At 35.6% G+C, this 15,946-nt stretch overlaps 1 protein-coding gene across 1 annotated transcript in view; it reads right to left on the bottom strand.

Annotated features, from left to right (window-relative positions):
• The window catches only part of LanA (laminin subunit alpha), a 217,498-nt gene that overhangs the window by 178,253 nt on the left and 23,299 nt on the right, over positions 1-15,946 (bottom strand). Inside the window, exons 3-5 of the mRNA XM_089095354.1 lie at positions 6,596-6,723; positions 4,820-4,928; positions 597-767 (exon numbers count right to left, since the gene is read on the bottom strand). Coding sequence (XP_088951480.1) covers positions 597-767; positions 4,820-4,928; positions 6,596-6,723 — 408 coding nt within the window. The remainder of the gene's footprint in view (positions 1-596; positions 768-4,819; positions 4,929-6,595; positions 6,724-15,946) is intronic.

Here is a 15,946-nt window from a genome sequence, read left to right as displayed (position 1 = left end):
TCAAGCCCGACTGCCCAGAATGAGTGAAACTATGTAAGAATCCCGGTGTTTGACAACAGAATGGCTGAAGAAAAAGTAAAACCTCCTTTTACAGCCCCCCCCCCACGCCCTCCTTTTACAACCCCAGCCAATGATTTAACATTGACATTGTGTACACGTGACAGCAATCAGATTTATGACCTAGTGATTTTGAAAGTATGTCCAGTATAATTCTAGGGTTTCTAATAAACACTAAGTTAACAATAGACATACAAACAATAGACGAATACATAATTACATACCTACTAAACTGAACTTTGTGGGTGAACTGAACTGAACTGATAATGGAATGATCTGGAATTAGATAAAAAATAAACATTACTTAATAACAACTAAACTAGAAATAGAGACAAATGCTCACTTAGGAAGGAGGTGTCTTTAAAGGAGCCATTTACATAAAGGTCTGAAATTTATCTCCATTGAGGTAAATACCTATAAAATCCCCGATGTTATGGGAAATAATTTACATTATGTTTATATGGACTTTGATATACAGTTTTTACTCGCCCCCCCCTCCAACTCTTGGATAAGGTCCTGATGTCAAGAAAAAAACTTACTCGTCTCGTAACAGTTGGATCATTTTTCTGAGCGTTCATGAGCTGTCCAAATAGAGTTTTGGCCCGTAGGAAACGAAGTCGAATATTCGTAGCTTTGGTCCATTCTTGGAGCACACTCGAATTAAAAAAGTCATTTGCTGACGGCCTGTTATTTAACAGCGATACAACAATCTGAAAAGGAGTAATAAAAATGTTAGAATAAAACTCAGGCGCTCAAAAGTCAAACATATCCACAGGAATTTTACGATGTCATATATACTATAAAACACTTCTTTCTCAGCTCTTCCCCAGTCGTTATATTTTGGTTTAATTGGGTTGTTATATAATTCAATAAAAACCAGGAAAAGCCCAATGTCTACGCTCTCTGGAATAGCTGAATTACGCGTTGGAAATCCTAAAGTAAATTCAATTCCTCCTTCCTGTTTATCCTTTCCATACGCTAAAATAACACACCCTTTATTCCATTGTAATTTCTGAACCATTTAAATTACGCAATAGCATAATTATCATTTTATTCTATAGTTTTAAGTTACATTTTCGTTTGGAATTCAATGTAATTTTGTTATTTCTTGTGCCATGTCTTTTTCTTTAGCTGTTCCGTGTCATTTGTCATCTCCTGTAATTTTGCGCGTGTCACACATACTAAGAGTTAATTCCTCCTTCCTGTTTATCCTTCACAGACTCACAAACGCTAAACTAAGACGTTCCTTCATTATGTTGTAATCTTGCTTTGTCTTCTAACACATGTCTCTTTGTGCAACACTTTCATTTGCAATTCAATGTGATTTTTACTTTTTTTTCCATAGCTTTTTCCTTAGCTGTTCGGAGTCACTTGCCGTCTTTTGTAATTTTGCATGCTTCATAGATAAAAAAACGATACGACCACCCCTGGGGCAAAAATGATGTAATTTTTGCTCTTTGAATGTATACAAATGTGACGTCACTCATATGAATTTTTTTCGGGTATGAATTCAATTCCTCTTTCCTGTTTCTCCTTCACTGACATCAAAATAACTACACTCTGTTCCAGGGTGTTTAAGAAATTCAGGCGTGAATTCATTTTCTCCTTCCTGTGTATCTTAGCAGACGCTAAAATACCACTTCTTCATTCGAACATGAAAAATCAGCAATTTCAGCCGAAAAAGTAATTCAGGCGCGAAACCAAATCGTTCTCCCTGTTTATCCTTCTCAGACTCACACATGCTAAACCAACACTTTCCTTCATTCCATTGTAATTTTGATGTTAGTATTTTTTGAGCTGCCGAAAGGCCCACAAATCAGCTTTCCAAGATCAAAAGATATTTTTCTTGCTTCGAGAGGTTTGGTTTAATTCACGATTTATGCCATCCATGCAAACATGGTAAATAAAAAGAAGGGGGTGGCTGACCCTCTTCCCGGGTCCAAAATAACTCCCTCGCCATGGAAACCTCCAAACTACGGACTACATACTTTATTTTCTTGTGTCATACCTCTCCTAAAAATCCAACCCTGCTCCTTCACGAGGGCTGGACCTGTGCCTCTGTGAATGCAGCAGATTGGATACCGATATAATTGCGCCCTCAATATATATATATATATATATATATATATATATATATATATATATATATATATATATATATATATATATATATATATATATATATATATATATATATATATATATATATATATATATATATATATATATATATATATATATATATATATATATATATATATATATATATATATATATATATATATATATATATATATATATATATATATATAGAGAGAGAGAGAGTATATATATATATATATATATATATATATATATATATATATATATATATATATATATATATATATATATATATATATATATATATATATATATATATATATATATATATATATATATATATATATATATATATATATATATATATATATATATATATATAATAAATTTTATTGGTGAATTTGTTGTAACCGAAACTTTATTACAGTTTCGGTTAAAATTCACAAGGATTGTTGCTACGAGCTGTTTGAGCAAAGTAAGCGACTTTGATCTCAATGAATTTTATATATTTGGAATCACAAAAAAATTGCAATTAATTAAGTGTATGTGCTGCTCTCAAGACTCCTTTTTTGGATTTTTAATCACTATTAGCACGAGTCGCTCCTTTCTTACAGTTCCGTCAAACTACCGTATCACCTACCGTCTAATGTAAAAAAAAAAAAAATAAAGCCCAATATTTCCATATAAAAGTCAATAAAAACAGAGTTTCTGGAGTCACTTGCGCTCCCCTCTGCAAATTTCCTAACTTTGCCACAAATTACTCCACATCACCCTCCTTGTATCTTGTATGTTACAAAAGAAAAAGTTTTTTCTGGGATAAGAAGGGAGCTATGAGCATAAAGCACCCTTATTCAGGCTTATTATAAACGAAGGAAGATTAGAGAATAATTTCTACCTTTACCCACCCACCCCCTTTCGGACATTTCTTTATATCAAACTGAAGGCTCATGGAAAGTTAGACAGATTGGGCATTAAAATGGACTTTCAGGCATTTTATACCCCTCCCCCCAGCTTCTTACAAAATAGCCCAACACCACTCCCTCCTAATAGCTGATGCACAACTATGCACTGTAAACAACTTTATGAGACATTAAGTGCTCGACGAACTTAAATGTCTATAGTGACCATTGATGTTGGATGGACTACGTGACTTTTTAGAAACGAATGCATCACCTCACGGTATTACTTCCTCTAAAACTAGGAAGCTCAATACATGGACGGTGACAGATAGACTTATCTATCAACAAATGAAATGACATCATTTTTATACAATCCTAAAAAGAGCTTATCCCAGATTTGCCTTTCACTCACTCGGACTACCTGTCTTGGCTCTTCCTACAATTAGCCATGGCTTGATGCATGCCCGCAACTACTTGATTTTAATTCATGGTACTTTTAAATCGATCCACTATCTAAGAATTTCTATCGATATCAATTTGGCTCTCGTTGGGCAAAATCATAGTTTTAGTGCCATAAAATGGCAAAAAAAAACCACTTTTCCGTGGCATAATCTTTTTGGCTACTTAAAGAAGCCACTAGAACTTTCAATCTCAGCTTAAATGAGCCCTCTCCTGATTTTGTAGGACTATCAATTCAATACGATGACCCCTGGAGGAAAAAACACAAAGAAAAAAAAATGAATAAACACATATCCGTGATTTTTTTTTTCAGGAAAATGAAATAAACAATTGCAGATAGGAGCTGGAAACCCCTAATCCGCCGAATGATCCGCCTCTGATCCGCCGAATTTGATAGTGTAATTTTCATCAAGATCCCTCTCAATTTTGGAAGGGATGTGTTTTAAAAAGGGGTGCATGCCGTTTTTAGAAATTCGGTTACTAGTAGCCCGGGTCGCTCCTTACTTGCAGTTCATTACCACAAACTATTCGGTAAAATTGATTTTCGAGCTTCCGTTGAAGAATGCTAGCTTATCAAACATATTTTCTTCCACATAAGCTATAACTAATCATGAGCTTACCTGGACGCAAGCAGGCGATAGAGAAATTCTTATTCCATTGAAAAAGTCAAAATTCACGGCTTAGAATCTACTTTTATGTCTTAGAAAAATCGGACAGACTTCTTCCTTCTTCATCTATTTCCATTTTTGAATCCAAATGTTTTACTCTGTCAACCATTTTTGAAATCAATTTTGTTTTTTTTATGATTTGGTTATGGAAGAGAATCCCACAATTTTGAGGACGGAGTATAAAATGCGAATTTCCATGAACAAGCACGAGCAGAAGGGGAAGAAGGAGGAAATTCAATCAAGGAAAACCTCTCGCGGAAAAAGATGATTTTAAAATACTAGAATAGAAAACATTTCAGATGTTTAGATCTGACGTGCCCCACGAGCATGGACGCCCATAAGGGGGGCAGGACGGGGCGGCAGCCCCCTCCTGGCTGAATGATGGTGCCTTATTATTATATTTTTGTTTTGACATTTTTATCATGTAGCATTAAAAGTGCCAATTAGACCAGGTAAGCCCCCCCCCCCCCTGGAATTCAGCTTATGGGCGCTCATGCCCATGAGTGCCCATAAAATGGCCTTCCTGTTGTAACCAAACAAATTTCGAAGACTAGGTTTGTTGGTATTCAAATTTTTTTCATTCCTCTCCATCTATTTTTTGTGGGTCAATTAGAGCAAGGACAAAATTCTCACCTCACCATCTTCCAAAGGTAAAATCTTCGAGAACTGTGTCGCACAAACAGCAGCATCATCTGAATAAATTGGACCCAGAGTTTCTTGGCCAAAGAGGGCAGCACAATCTCTGAAATGTTGAAAATTAATTTAATACTTAGTTCAAATGCAAATGAAACCAGTTTCAGCAAAAAAATTCTTAAAATGGGATACTGAGGGGGGGGGGGCTCATTATCTATTATGTTTATGCGGGAAAAGTATGATAAAAATAATAAGCACCAACTTTTGCTCGATACATAAACGAACTAAATGGGATCAGAAAAAATTTAGAGCATTTTCAGGGATCATCTTCGTTTCTAAAAGTTGTTGATTGACAAAAAGTTGTTCGTTGACAGATACTGACAAACAAGCATTAATTAGTAAAATGTTTGTTAGAGCCAGTGAAAAATCTTACCATGTGCGTATGGACTATGCACATAGAATATTACTAACTAAAAAAAAAAAAACGAGGTAGTGGTTACCTGGACAAACCTGTATGAGAACTTGGGCAGATTTAAGGATCCACATAGAATACTTTCACCAAGCAAAATCCACTGGATTTTGGATTTTGACATCTATGGTATGCGTTTCTAACCAAACTCAGAAATAGCGAAATACAAACTATGCTAAGAAGCAAATAAACATCTACTAAATATACAACATGTAATGTACATATATGCAAATTTAGGGATGGATTAGGGTGGGAGAGGCGTTACGTTTGAAACTGTATAGTCTCAAATGAACTTCAAATAATCCTTATTAAAATCCTTACAAGACTGTTATTTCAACAAAGTGTGACATGATAGCTTGTTATCTATTTCATTTCATTCATTATTTATTTCAAGGACCCTTCTTAGGGCCCTAAAATCAGCCACATTGAGAATCTGGCGAGCAAGGTGTAATACATAACTATTTGTTGAATTTTTCTTAGTGTATTTTGATTTTGGATAGTGACACTTTGATCTCAATTATTTTTAGTAATTCACACCTAATTCTTTAGGACCATTCCTTAAATACTTTCTGAAAGACCGGGAGTCAAAAGACGTAGACCGTACCTAGGCTTGTGAATTTGGATCGGGGGGGGGGGAGATTTAAGGGAGGCAAAGGGCCGTGCAACTAACTTCGGCCCATCCAATCATAAAGATTGAAAAGCAGTGCTTGACCCTTATTTCAGCAGGTTGCAGCATGTAAATGTTTACACAAAGATGCACTTATGAAGACTCTGTCTTAAAATATTTTTTGACATAAATCTGGGCCCCTTACTCCAGGAGCTGCATGAATCATGTCACCTTCAAAGCATGAGTATCATCAGAAAATTTTTAAGAGGAGGGGCTAATTACGGGACTCTTGTTTTGTTTTTGTTTTTTACCACGATTTGAACGGGAGTATTTCTTATTTTTCTATTTTTTCTCATGCTCTTTTCAGCATGTTGTCATGTTGCTTTCATGTTGCTGTCCAGTAATCATCAAAATCAACTTTTTTAACATAGCTTAAGCACAGAAATCAATCTTTAACTTCTAAAATTGGCAAAAAGCGAAACCCAGTCACAGAGCTTCAGTTTCGCAACCAAGAGAAGAATCTCAAATTGGAGGCTTAAAGCTTTTTGATAACGCTGTTTATTTTAAATTACGAATGCACGGTATATGAAATAGAAAACTAGAAATATGAACTATTTCTAAAGTATAAAATTTTCTAGGCACCTAAAACAAAGTCAATTTTTTTTTATACCGCAGTACTTAAGAGCAAAGCAAAGCTTACCCGTCGCTTTCAGCAAAAAACTGCCATGGCTCGTAGGTGTTGCCATTATCAACTGATCGCTCCAAAACCCATGCTCCAGGTCGAGGAGAATTTCCCATACGAATAAAAATGTAGGCGACATGAAATTCCTAGAAAAACATAATTAATAGCAAATTTCAGAATGGTTTTGCCACTACAGTCTGTATCTCATTGCTTTATTTTATAAGAAATTGACTAAACTAGGCTGTTAAGTGGGGCTTACTCAAGTACATGGGCCAATTTACTGGCGAGGACGGTGAGCTTTAGGTGTTGAGGCTGCTTCCCCAAAGAGGATCTCAATACAAGAATAATTTATCTTCAAGATTAGAGGGAAACACAAGACCTGGTCTCTTTAAAGATCCAGACTCCGCAAAAAAGCGGCCAAATTCACGTGTTAGCTTATTTCTTCTTCTTCACTATGATAATTGGACAGGGAAAATAATTCTGGACTTTGTGATTTTTCCCAGAAGTGAGAGTTGGAAACACCTAGCGGCACATAGAATATTTACCGAAGCGGCGCTCAACTAAAGTGGTAAACTCAACAAGTTGCGCCAATATGGACATGTTGAAATCGTAAATTTATCGAAAAGCTATTCCATCACCAACACCAACAAAAGTTAAGCATCCCTTCGGCGAGGAAAATAATATCTTTTAGATAGCTCAGGCATATTCTCCTGTAAAAACAAAGTAAACTTCTTGATTTTCGCAGCACCCCCACAACTATTAAATGTCCTTTTGCTATTTAAATCTAGGGAATTAAATAAAAAAAAATAATTTAAAATCAATCCAATAACCCTCTATTTCAAATGACTTCTTTTAGTGTTAACAGGGAAGTTATTGTGCATCGGCTTATGCCTACTTTATAAAACCAAGACAAATTTAACATTAAATTGGATCAATGACAGGCTCTATTTCTTATTCTTGTTTTTGAAAAGATAGTATTTTTCATTGCTCTACCTCATTTTCTTATTATTGAAAAGCCCCAAAAGCGAGGAGAATATTTCTTATGGAAATCATCAAATTCAAAGGACCCATCAATCTGGGTCACATGGCACATCTATATACTTTGGAGCCGATTCTAGCCTGCAATATCAACAACACACTACTTAATAATGCCCCACTATCTTCACTGACTAGTCTTAAACCATAATTGGGCTTTCGCATCTTTTTTTCTTCTGTGTTTTGATTTAAGAGCAACACAAGGTTTTTCATTCTTCTCGGCCTTTCCGTTTTTTTTTTTTTTTTTTTTTTTTTTTTTTTTTAATTTAAAAAAAGCTTTAAAATGTCTTGCTAAATCAGTTTCATCTAAAATCAAAACAGATCAAGCGCAAAAAAGCAGGTTTTAAACGTTCAGTTACATTCATATTTTGAAAAAGTGCATAATGCATTTTGAATCGAGGCTAATCGCAGAGGATGTATACCTCAGAAACCATAAATTGGAACATAAAGACCGGAAACCATATATGGTTCATCTATATCAAAACAGTCAAAGGTTTGACGAAGTCAAATGCTTTGTAGTTGTTTATTTTTTAATCCTAATACCCATTCAGAAGGGTATATTGTTTCAATGGATTGATGATTCTGTTCAAAAAAGAAAAAAAACTGATTGATCTCAAAATATTATGTGGAAAATGCATGTTTTATAACCTTAAATGTTTCAAATAAGTTCAAAGTTTGCATTCTCACATATTCTGATTCATTGCTTTGAAGGATATGCCGTTAAAAGCTATATATGATATACCATAAATAGATAGTAATTTTAAAATGAGGTGTCTTCTCTTATCAAGGGCCTTGGGGTGGTCAAAGTACATGAAATTTCCAGAAGGAATTTCTAGTGTGAAAAGATGAATGTACGTTACGTAAACACAATTCGAAAGTTGGGCAAATTATCAATCGCACTTTTCTTTCTGGAAACGGAAATGGGACGAAGTACTTCCATATTCTGTGTTGGCAACAGCATTTATTTGGATTTAAATTCAAGACTAAATTAAAAAATAATCCCACAACTTTTTTTTAGCAATAAAGTCGTTGTTATCCTTCAAAGATGATGCATACATACAGTACTTTACTAGATGTTTATAATAACCACAGCTGGGAATAAGCCAAAATTTTGGAATGACAGAATTTTATAGATAGATTATTTATTTCTTTTAAGGCAACAGGAAGCAAAAAAGAACAAAAAATACTTGTTTACCACTTATCATAGCGCTGCCTAAGTAAAGAGCGATGTGGGCACAATGTGTTACTTACTTTTCATTCATTTATTTTTGTCATTTTTTAGACCGTAGCACTTTGTATAGAAGGAGTTGTCGTAGAAACTTCAAAAGTGGCTCATTCAATTGGAAATTTAAAGGGCTAGTGCCTTTTCGAATAATCAAAAGTGATTGGAGGGCAAACAAGCGCCCTCCCCCACGCACATTATTTCCCCAAACACATCCAATCAAAATTTTGTGATTCCCATTTTGTTCAGCGTAGTTGAAAGGTCCGGAAATTACGTCTTTTAGAATGGCACCCCCCCCCCACAAACACAGCCCTCACGGCAAGGGTTGTAAGTTAAGCATTGGGAAGATATAACCCCCCCCCCATCCCCACCCAACAGCCCTCACGGCAAGGGTTGTAAGTTAAGCACTGGGAGAATATAAGGTTTTTGTAGAAAGAGGGGTCGTATAAACTTCAGAAGGGGCTCATTGGACCGACAATCAGAAATTCTAGCGCTCTTTTTAAGTGTTTTTCTTTTTTTTTCTCGGGTTTTGTCCGGCATGCAGTAATGCATTGGATTGTGTTTTTTTAAATGAGATGTTTGTTTATTTATTTATTGTAACCTGTTTGTAAATAAGAGTCAAAGTCATTGGAGTGCAGCTACTCCTCTCCCCTTTTTTTATGGCTTTAGACCAGGGCACTTCGTATAGTAATTGTCGCAGAAGCTTCGAGAGGGGTTCATTCAAGATGGAAAATCGCAACGTCTAGTGCCATTTTTAATAGTCGATAGTGATGGAGGACTGTCAATTTTAGGATATCCATTTTGTTCAGCAAAGTTGAAAGGTCCAGTAATTATTTCTTTGAAGACAACAGCCCCCCCCACAATAGGCCTAAGAATAAAAGTTGTAAGTTATGTCCTGGGGGCATACAAGGTTTTAATGGAAATGGTGGTCGCATGAACTTTGGAGGGGGATTATTGGACTGCAAATCAGAAGTTCTAGTGTCCTTTTTAAGAGTCAAAATGATCAGAGGGTAACTAGCAGCTCCCCCCCCCTTACGGTCTATTTACCCCAAATGCATCGGATAGAAATTTTGAGATAGCCATTTGTTCAAAAACAGCAAAAAGATCAAGCCCCCCGCCTCCTTGACAGTCTCTTTTCCCCAAACGCATCTGATCAAAATTATGATAGGCATTTCGTTCACAATAGTACAAAGAGCATATAACAATGCCTTCAGGGTGGACACAACCCTCCAGATACCAGGGGCAAAGTTTGTAAGTTACGCCCTGGGCATATATGATTTTCATGGAACGGATGGTCGTATCAACTTCGGATCGGATGGGGTACGTTTGATTGGAAGTCAGAAGATCTAGTGCCCTTTTTAAGAGTCAAAAGTGAATGGACGGCAACGATCCCCTCCCCCGCAAGTATATCATTCTCCAAAACACATCCGATCAAAATTTTAAGATAACTTTTTTATTCAGCATTGTTGAAAAGTGCAGTAATCATGTCTTTGGGGATGTCAACCTCCCCAAAGTCTTGAGGTTAAGGGCTACAAGTTAGGCAATTCGTTCATGGTTTACACATGTTATATGTTATTGAGAAAGGTATAAATGTTTGAACTTTATTTTCCGAAAAGGCGAAGGGAATTCAGTTCAGCCATTCAGAGAATGTTGAGGGGAGTGTTGAAAACTAAATCAGAACATATTATGTGTATACGGATAGTCAAAAGGGCGCAATTCATGAATGACTAGGTATATTAATTTGGAACTTTCAGAAAATGATAAGGGAGATGATCAAAAAGGAAATATTTGCATGTGACCCATACTACTATATTTGGCTATACATACTACGGCAATTCGTTCATTGTTTACATATATCATATGTAATTGAGAAAGGCATACATGTTTGAACTTTATTTTCCGAAAATGCGAAGGGAATATAGCTCAGTCTTTCAGAGGATGTTGAGGGGAATGCTGAACTAAATCAAAACACGTGCTGTTTATATGGATTGTCAAAAGGGCGTAGTTCGTGAATGACTGGGTATATTAATTTGGAACTTTCAGGAAATGATAAGGGAGATGATCAAAAAGGGAATATTTGCATGCTACGACATCTGCTACAACTACCACTACTACTACCTCTACCACTTCTACAACTACTATCATACTAGGCCTACTCCATTTACAATATTGAGGGAAAATTTGAACTAAATCCAAAGACATTATATGCAGGCACATTGTCAAAAGAGCACATCTCAAGAATCGATTTGATTATTTAGTTGGAACTTTCAGCGAATGCTAAAAGGGGAAAACCATCTGATCAAAAGACAATATGTACACGCTACTACTAATACTACTATCACTGTTACATTTACTACTACTACTACTACTACTACTTCAGCTACTACTTCTATTGCAACTACTTGTAGAGAAAGTACGTTAATACCACTACTGCTATTAGTACTACCGATATTACTATTGATAATACTATTAGTAATACAAATACTACAACTATGACTATTATTAGAACTATGCCTAAGGGTATGAACGTGAAATTTTCAAGGACCTTTTTTGGGAGGGGGGTGAACTTAATCACAACAATCTGTCTGTTTGCAATTTGTCAAAAGAGCGTAACAGCAGTATTGCAGGAACAGTCTGGCGTGTGAAGTTGAAACTAACAGGGCTTGTTTTAGGAGATTTGAACTAACCAAAAGAAAATATTTGCATTCTATTGCTTCTGCTTCTACTCATACTGCTACTACTGCTACTAACGCTACTATTTCTACTGCTACTACCGCTACTAAAGCTAAGGCTACTACTATTAATTCTACTGCTACTACTGCTACTGAAAAAAACTAATGAAAATTGAAATATTGAAACTGTATGGAACTGAATCGAAACACACTATCCCCACGCAGGTTGTTAAGAGAATTTATCAGAAATGCTTCAGGAACGGTTCATAGCATTAAGTTTAAACTTTCAACTTGTATTGAAGGGTGTGTTGAAGAGACCAAAGAGGCTAGGTGCATACTGCTTCTATTGCTACTACAACTATTGCTACTAGACAAGCTAAGAGTATTAAGATGAAATTTCCGAGGAACGTTTAGGCAAATGTTGAACTAAATCAAAAGTTTCTTGTGCTCTTTTTAAGAGTCAAAAGAGACTGGAGAGCAAGCAGCACTCCTCTCAAGCCCATTCATTTTCCAAACACATCCAGTCCAAATTTTTAAACAGTCATTTTGTTCAGCGTATTAGAACGGTTGAGTAACTAGGTCTCTAGGGATATTTGGTATATGACCCCCCCCCCCAATTTTGAAATTGGCCCTTTATGCTTTAAAACTAAATTAAAAGACACTGTGTGTATGGTTGCAAATAAGACACCTCAGTAATATATCGAGAACGACTGGGGGTATCAAGTTGAAACTTTCAGGGCTAATACTATTGTTACTTCTGCTCTTGCGATTTAAATAAATCAAAAGAATCCAAACGTATCCAGGTTGTTAAAGACCATAGATATCATTTGTTTGGGAGAAAATTTATGTTTTTTTTTTCAGGTCCGCTTGAGGAGATATAAAATTAAATTAAACAATGCTATTTTTGTCAGGATTAAACAATGGTGAAAGTTACATACAAACATACAAATAGCAAGCCAAACTATGGATTGTTATAGAAAACAACCATAAAGAGATAAAATATTTTTTTCCGCAAAAAAAACTATGTCAACAAAAAACGAACAGAAATTACTTTAAAAAACTTTTTCCACACAACAAGTTATTCAAAAAACGTAAAGAGCTCCAATAAGTCAAAAGTGAGCAGAAATAAAGTCAAATAATCTTCTGAGCGTAAAACCACCACAAATCACCATCAATAAATAAATGAAACCCAAAACAAACAGAAAAAACAATATTTACCCGAGACAAACAAAAAAAAAAGCAAAATTAACATGAGTAGTACTAACAGCCCCCTTGCCTTCTCAATACCAGCATAATTGACACTTTACTGAAAAAAAAGACCGTGGATTGTCAGTTTAATATACATATAGCTTAATGCTATTTATTCCTTAAATTTTCAAGAATTTTTCATTTATTAAAGTCAAAAAGTTAAAACATTTAAAATTTATTTTGTTTTCAGTAAAGTGCAAATAAACCCAGTTTGACTCAGTCATTCATTGCAATTTCTGTTCCTTTTGGGTTTCATTTATTTATTGATGGTGATTTGTGGTAGTTTTACGCTCGGAAGATTATTTGAATTTTTTTTTTTGCTCATTTTTGGATTAATGGAGCTCTTTACTTTTCTTTGAAAATCTAGTTTTGTGGAAAAAGTTTTTAAAATTAATTTTCAAAAGGGCCGAATATAGGTTCTGTATGATATGTGGCAGCACTGATACATAAATAGTTATATTACCTAAGTTTCTAAGACCAAGTCTTACTTCAATAGCTATGTCTTGATCTTTTTTTCCACCATATAAAATAAATAGTGCGTTTTGATTTTGTCAAACATACACCCCAATATATGTGCTTATTGGGAGTTATTGAATACCCATTGTCATCCCAGAGATATTGCAGATACGCGCTTTTAACATTCATTTTTATTTAAACATCCTTCTCAACTGTAAACTTTGGAAATAGGTTTTTCTTGGTGAAAACCAATAATTAAAATTCTAAGTATATATCAGAAATTCATATGTATAATTCTTCCCAAGGTCACTTGAACCCAGAATAACCCCACTATCTAAAATGCAAACATTGTAAATTATCAACAATCGACAACCCCACTTCTTGGAATAAAGCGATAATATTTCCTGTCTGGAAGAAGCTCAATGGTCAACAACCCAACCCGAATTGTCTTTATCAGAAGCAGATTGTGCTGAATATAAGTTACCAATTTAGATGATTTGAGTCAGTTCGAATTCTGTATCTGTCCTCGCCATATGTACATTCACTGTATTATATATATAAATAAACATTTTATACTCTAACCATAAACTATGTGATGGTTAGAGACTCTAGACATCCTCCACCGGTAGAACCCAGATAATAGGCCAACGCTACCATAAGGCCCTAAAGAGAAGAAGTCTTACTTCACAGAGAAGTAGATGATTCACAGAGAAGTGAACAAAGAAACTTTACAAAGTGGTGCAGCGGTTTTGCCGGAGAGGATTGCAGTTATCATTTTCTTTTGAGGCCCGTCACCTACAAGATTGCAGTTAATATTTTATTTTGAGGCCCGTCACCTATAGTGTCGTCGTTCCAGTTCAGTTCCAGCTTCAGTTCCAGGTTCCAGCTCAGGTTCCAGTTCAGTTCCAGGTTCCAGTTCAGTTCCAGGTTCCAGTTCAGTTCCAGGTTCCAGTTTCAGTTCCAGGTTCCAGTTCTGTTCCAGGTTCCAGGTTCCCGCTTCAATTTAAGGTTTCCGCTCCAGATTCCAGTTTTTGAGAAAAAGTGAAGAACGTCGAAGGACAATTTACGAAAGTAAGTCATGCATTTTAAGTTCGCACGCGAGTAGGAAATCTGTTAGGAGTGTTGAATAACGATTTTCCGTGTTTTTACAGCGTTGACTTAATTAATTTGTTTTACTAATATTTTTTTTCTCTTTTAAAATGAGCGCAATTCCAATTTTAGATCCTTCAGATCCTGAATTTGACAGAGATATTTATTAGAACACCAGGATGATTATAATTCCCTCTCTGAAGCGTATAAGATAGCGCAGCGTTTTGAAGCTATTGAAAATGCAATTTGTGAAGAAAGGCAGGAATTTTTATCAGCCGCGGTAGATACTGAATTTTGTTGGACAGGACAGAAGGAAGGACTCCGTCAGAACTGGCCTGACGTAAAACATGACCAGGGGAGGGGAGATATTTTAGTGCAGGAGATAGGGGTCAAAATAGGAACATAGGTAGAAATTTTAGGGAAAAAAAATATTTATAGGAACTCAGATTTGAGTAAAACCGATGGTGATGTGTCCCCTCGAGATAAAAGTGTTGTTCCCGCCAATAGACAATGTTATAACTGTCAGAGCTTCAGTCACTTAGCGGCTGAGTGCCCGAGTCAAGTATGTAACAGTTGTGGGAAAAGGGGACATAGTGCCAAGGTTTTGTTACAAGGGGAATTACAAGCATGAGTATGAATCGTTTTCAAGCTCAATCGTCTGGAGCCTCCTCTGTAAAGCCGGGTATGTTACAAGAAAACTAGTAGGCCAGATTGACCAAGAGGGGGCGATTTCTGGCAAAGTTTAAAATTCCCCTCATTGCGAATATTTTTCTTATATGGGATTAGGTGAAACTGAGTACCCTGTTATGAAAAAAGTTATTGTGAATAGTATTGAGTGTCAAGCTTTCGTAGACCCTGGTTGTCATAAATCTTTGATAGATGAAAGACTTTTTGAGATATTTGACAAACAAAAGGTGAAAGCTGAGCCGTCTTTGGCTAGAATAAAACACATTGGTAGAAATTCAAAGGCAATTGCTACTTCAGTAAAAGTAGCTTCGGATGTTACAATTTTTGAAGGAAATAATTCACGAAAAATTTCTTGGGAATTTTTGGTGGTCCCAGGCTTAGGCTTTGATGTTATTCTTGGCTGGGATATACTCCGAGAAATAGGTTCAAATCTTGATTTCCGGACTAATACATTGACTTTTTTGAATGGTGAGAATAATAAGTCGATTAGTCTGTCATTTTCTGGAAGTATAGTAATGCCCAAGAAAATAATTGTAGACCCATTCTCAATAAAAGCGGTAGAAGTTCTTTTAAGGTCAAAAGAAGGGTTGCCTTTACCTAATGGGATAACGGTCATTACAGAACCTGCTGATAAATGTTCTGAATTTTTTTTATGCAGCCTCTGTAAAAGTTGTAGAGGATAAGGGGATAATTTTTATTTTTAATAATAGTGAAAGCCCTTTAAAGTTGAACCGACGAGAGGTAATTGGCAGCTTTATTGAAGTGTCCGATGTTGTAATTACAGCCTACAGAGCTGAAATTATTAATAATACGGGAAGGGTTGATGAATACGAAGATAGAACAAATATGGAAAACCCTTGGACGGATACAAACCTTTTAGAGAAATTTGACCTATAACATTTAAATCGAAAACCTGAGTTGTGGGAAAAATTGAAAGATTTGCTTAAAAAGTATAAAACC

This window comes from Artemia sp. Qi Xiang Cuo, chromosome 10, assembly GCF_049724085.1.
Source record: "Artemia sp. Qi Xiang Cuo chromosome 10, ASM4972408v1, whole genome shotgun sequence".
NCBI classification, from domain to species: Eukaryota; Metazoa; Arthropoda; class Branchiopoda; order Anostraca; family Artemiidae; genus Artemia; species Artemia sp. Qi Xiang Cuo.
This window is presented reverse-complemented; position numbering and strand designations above follow the sequence as displayed.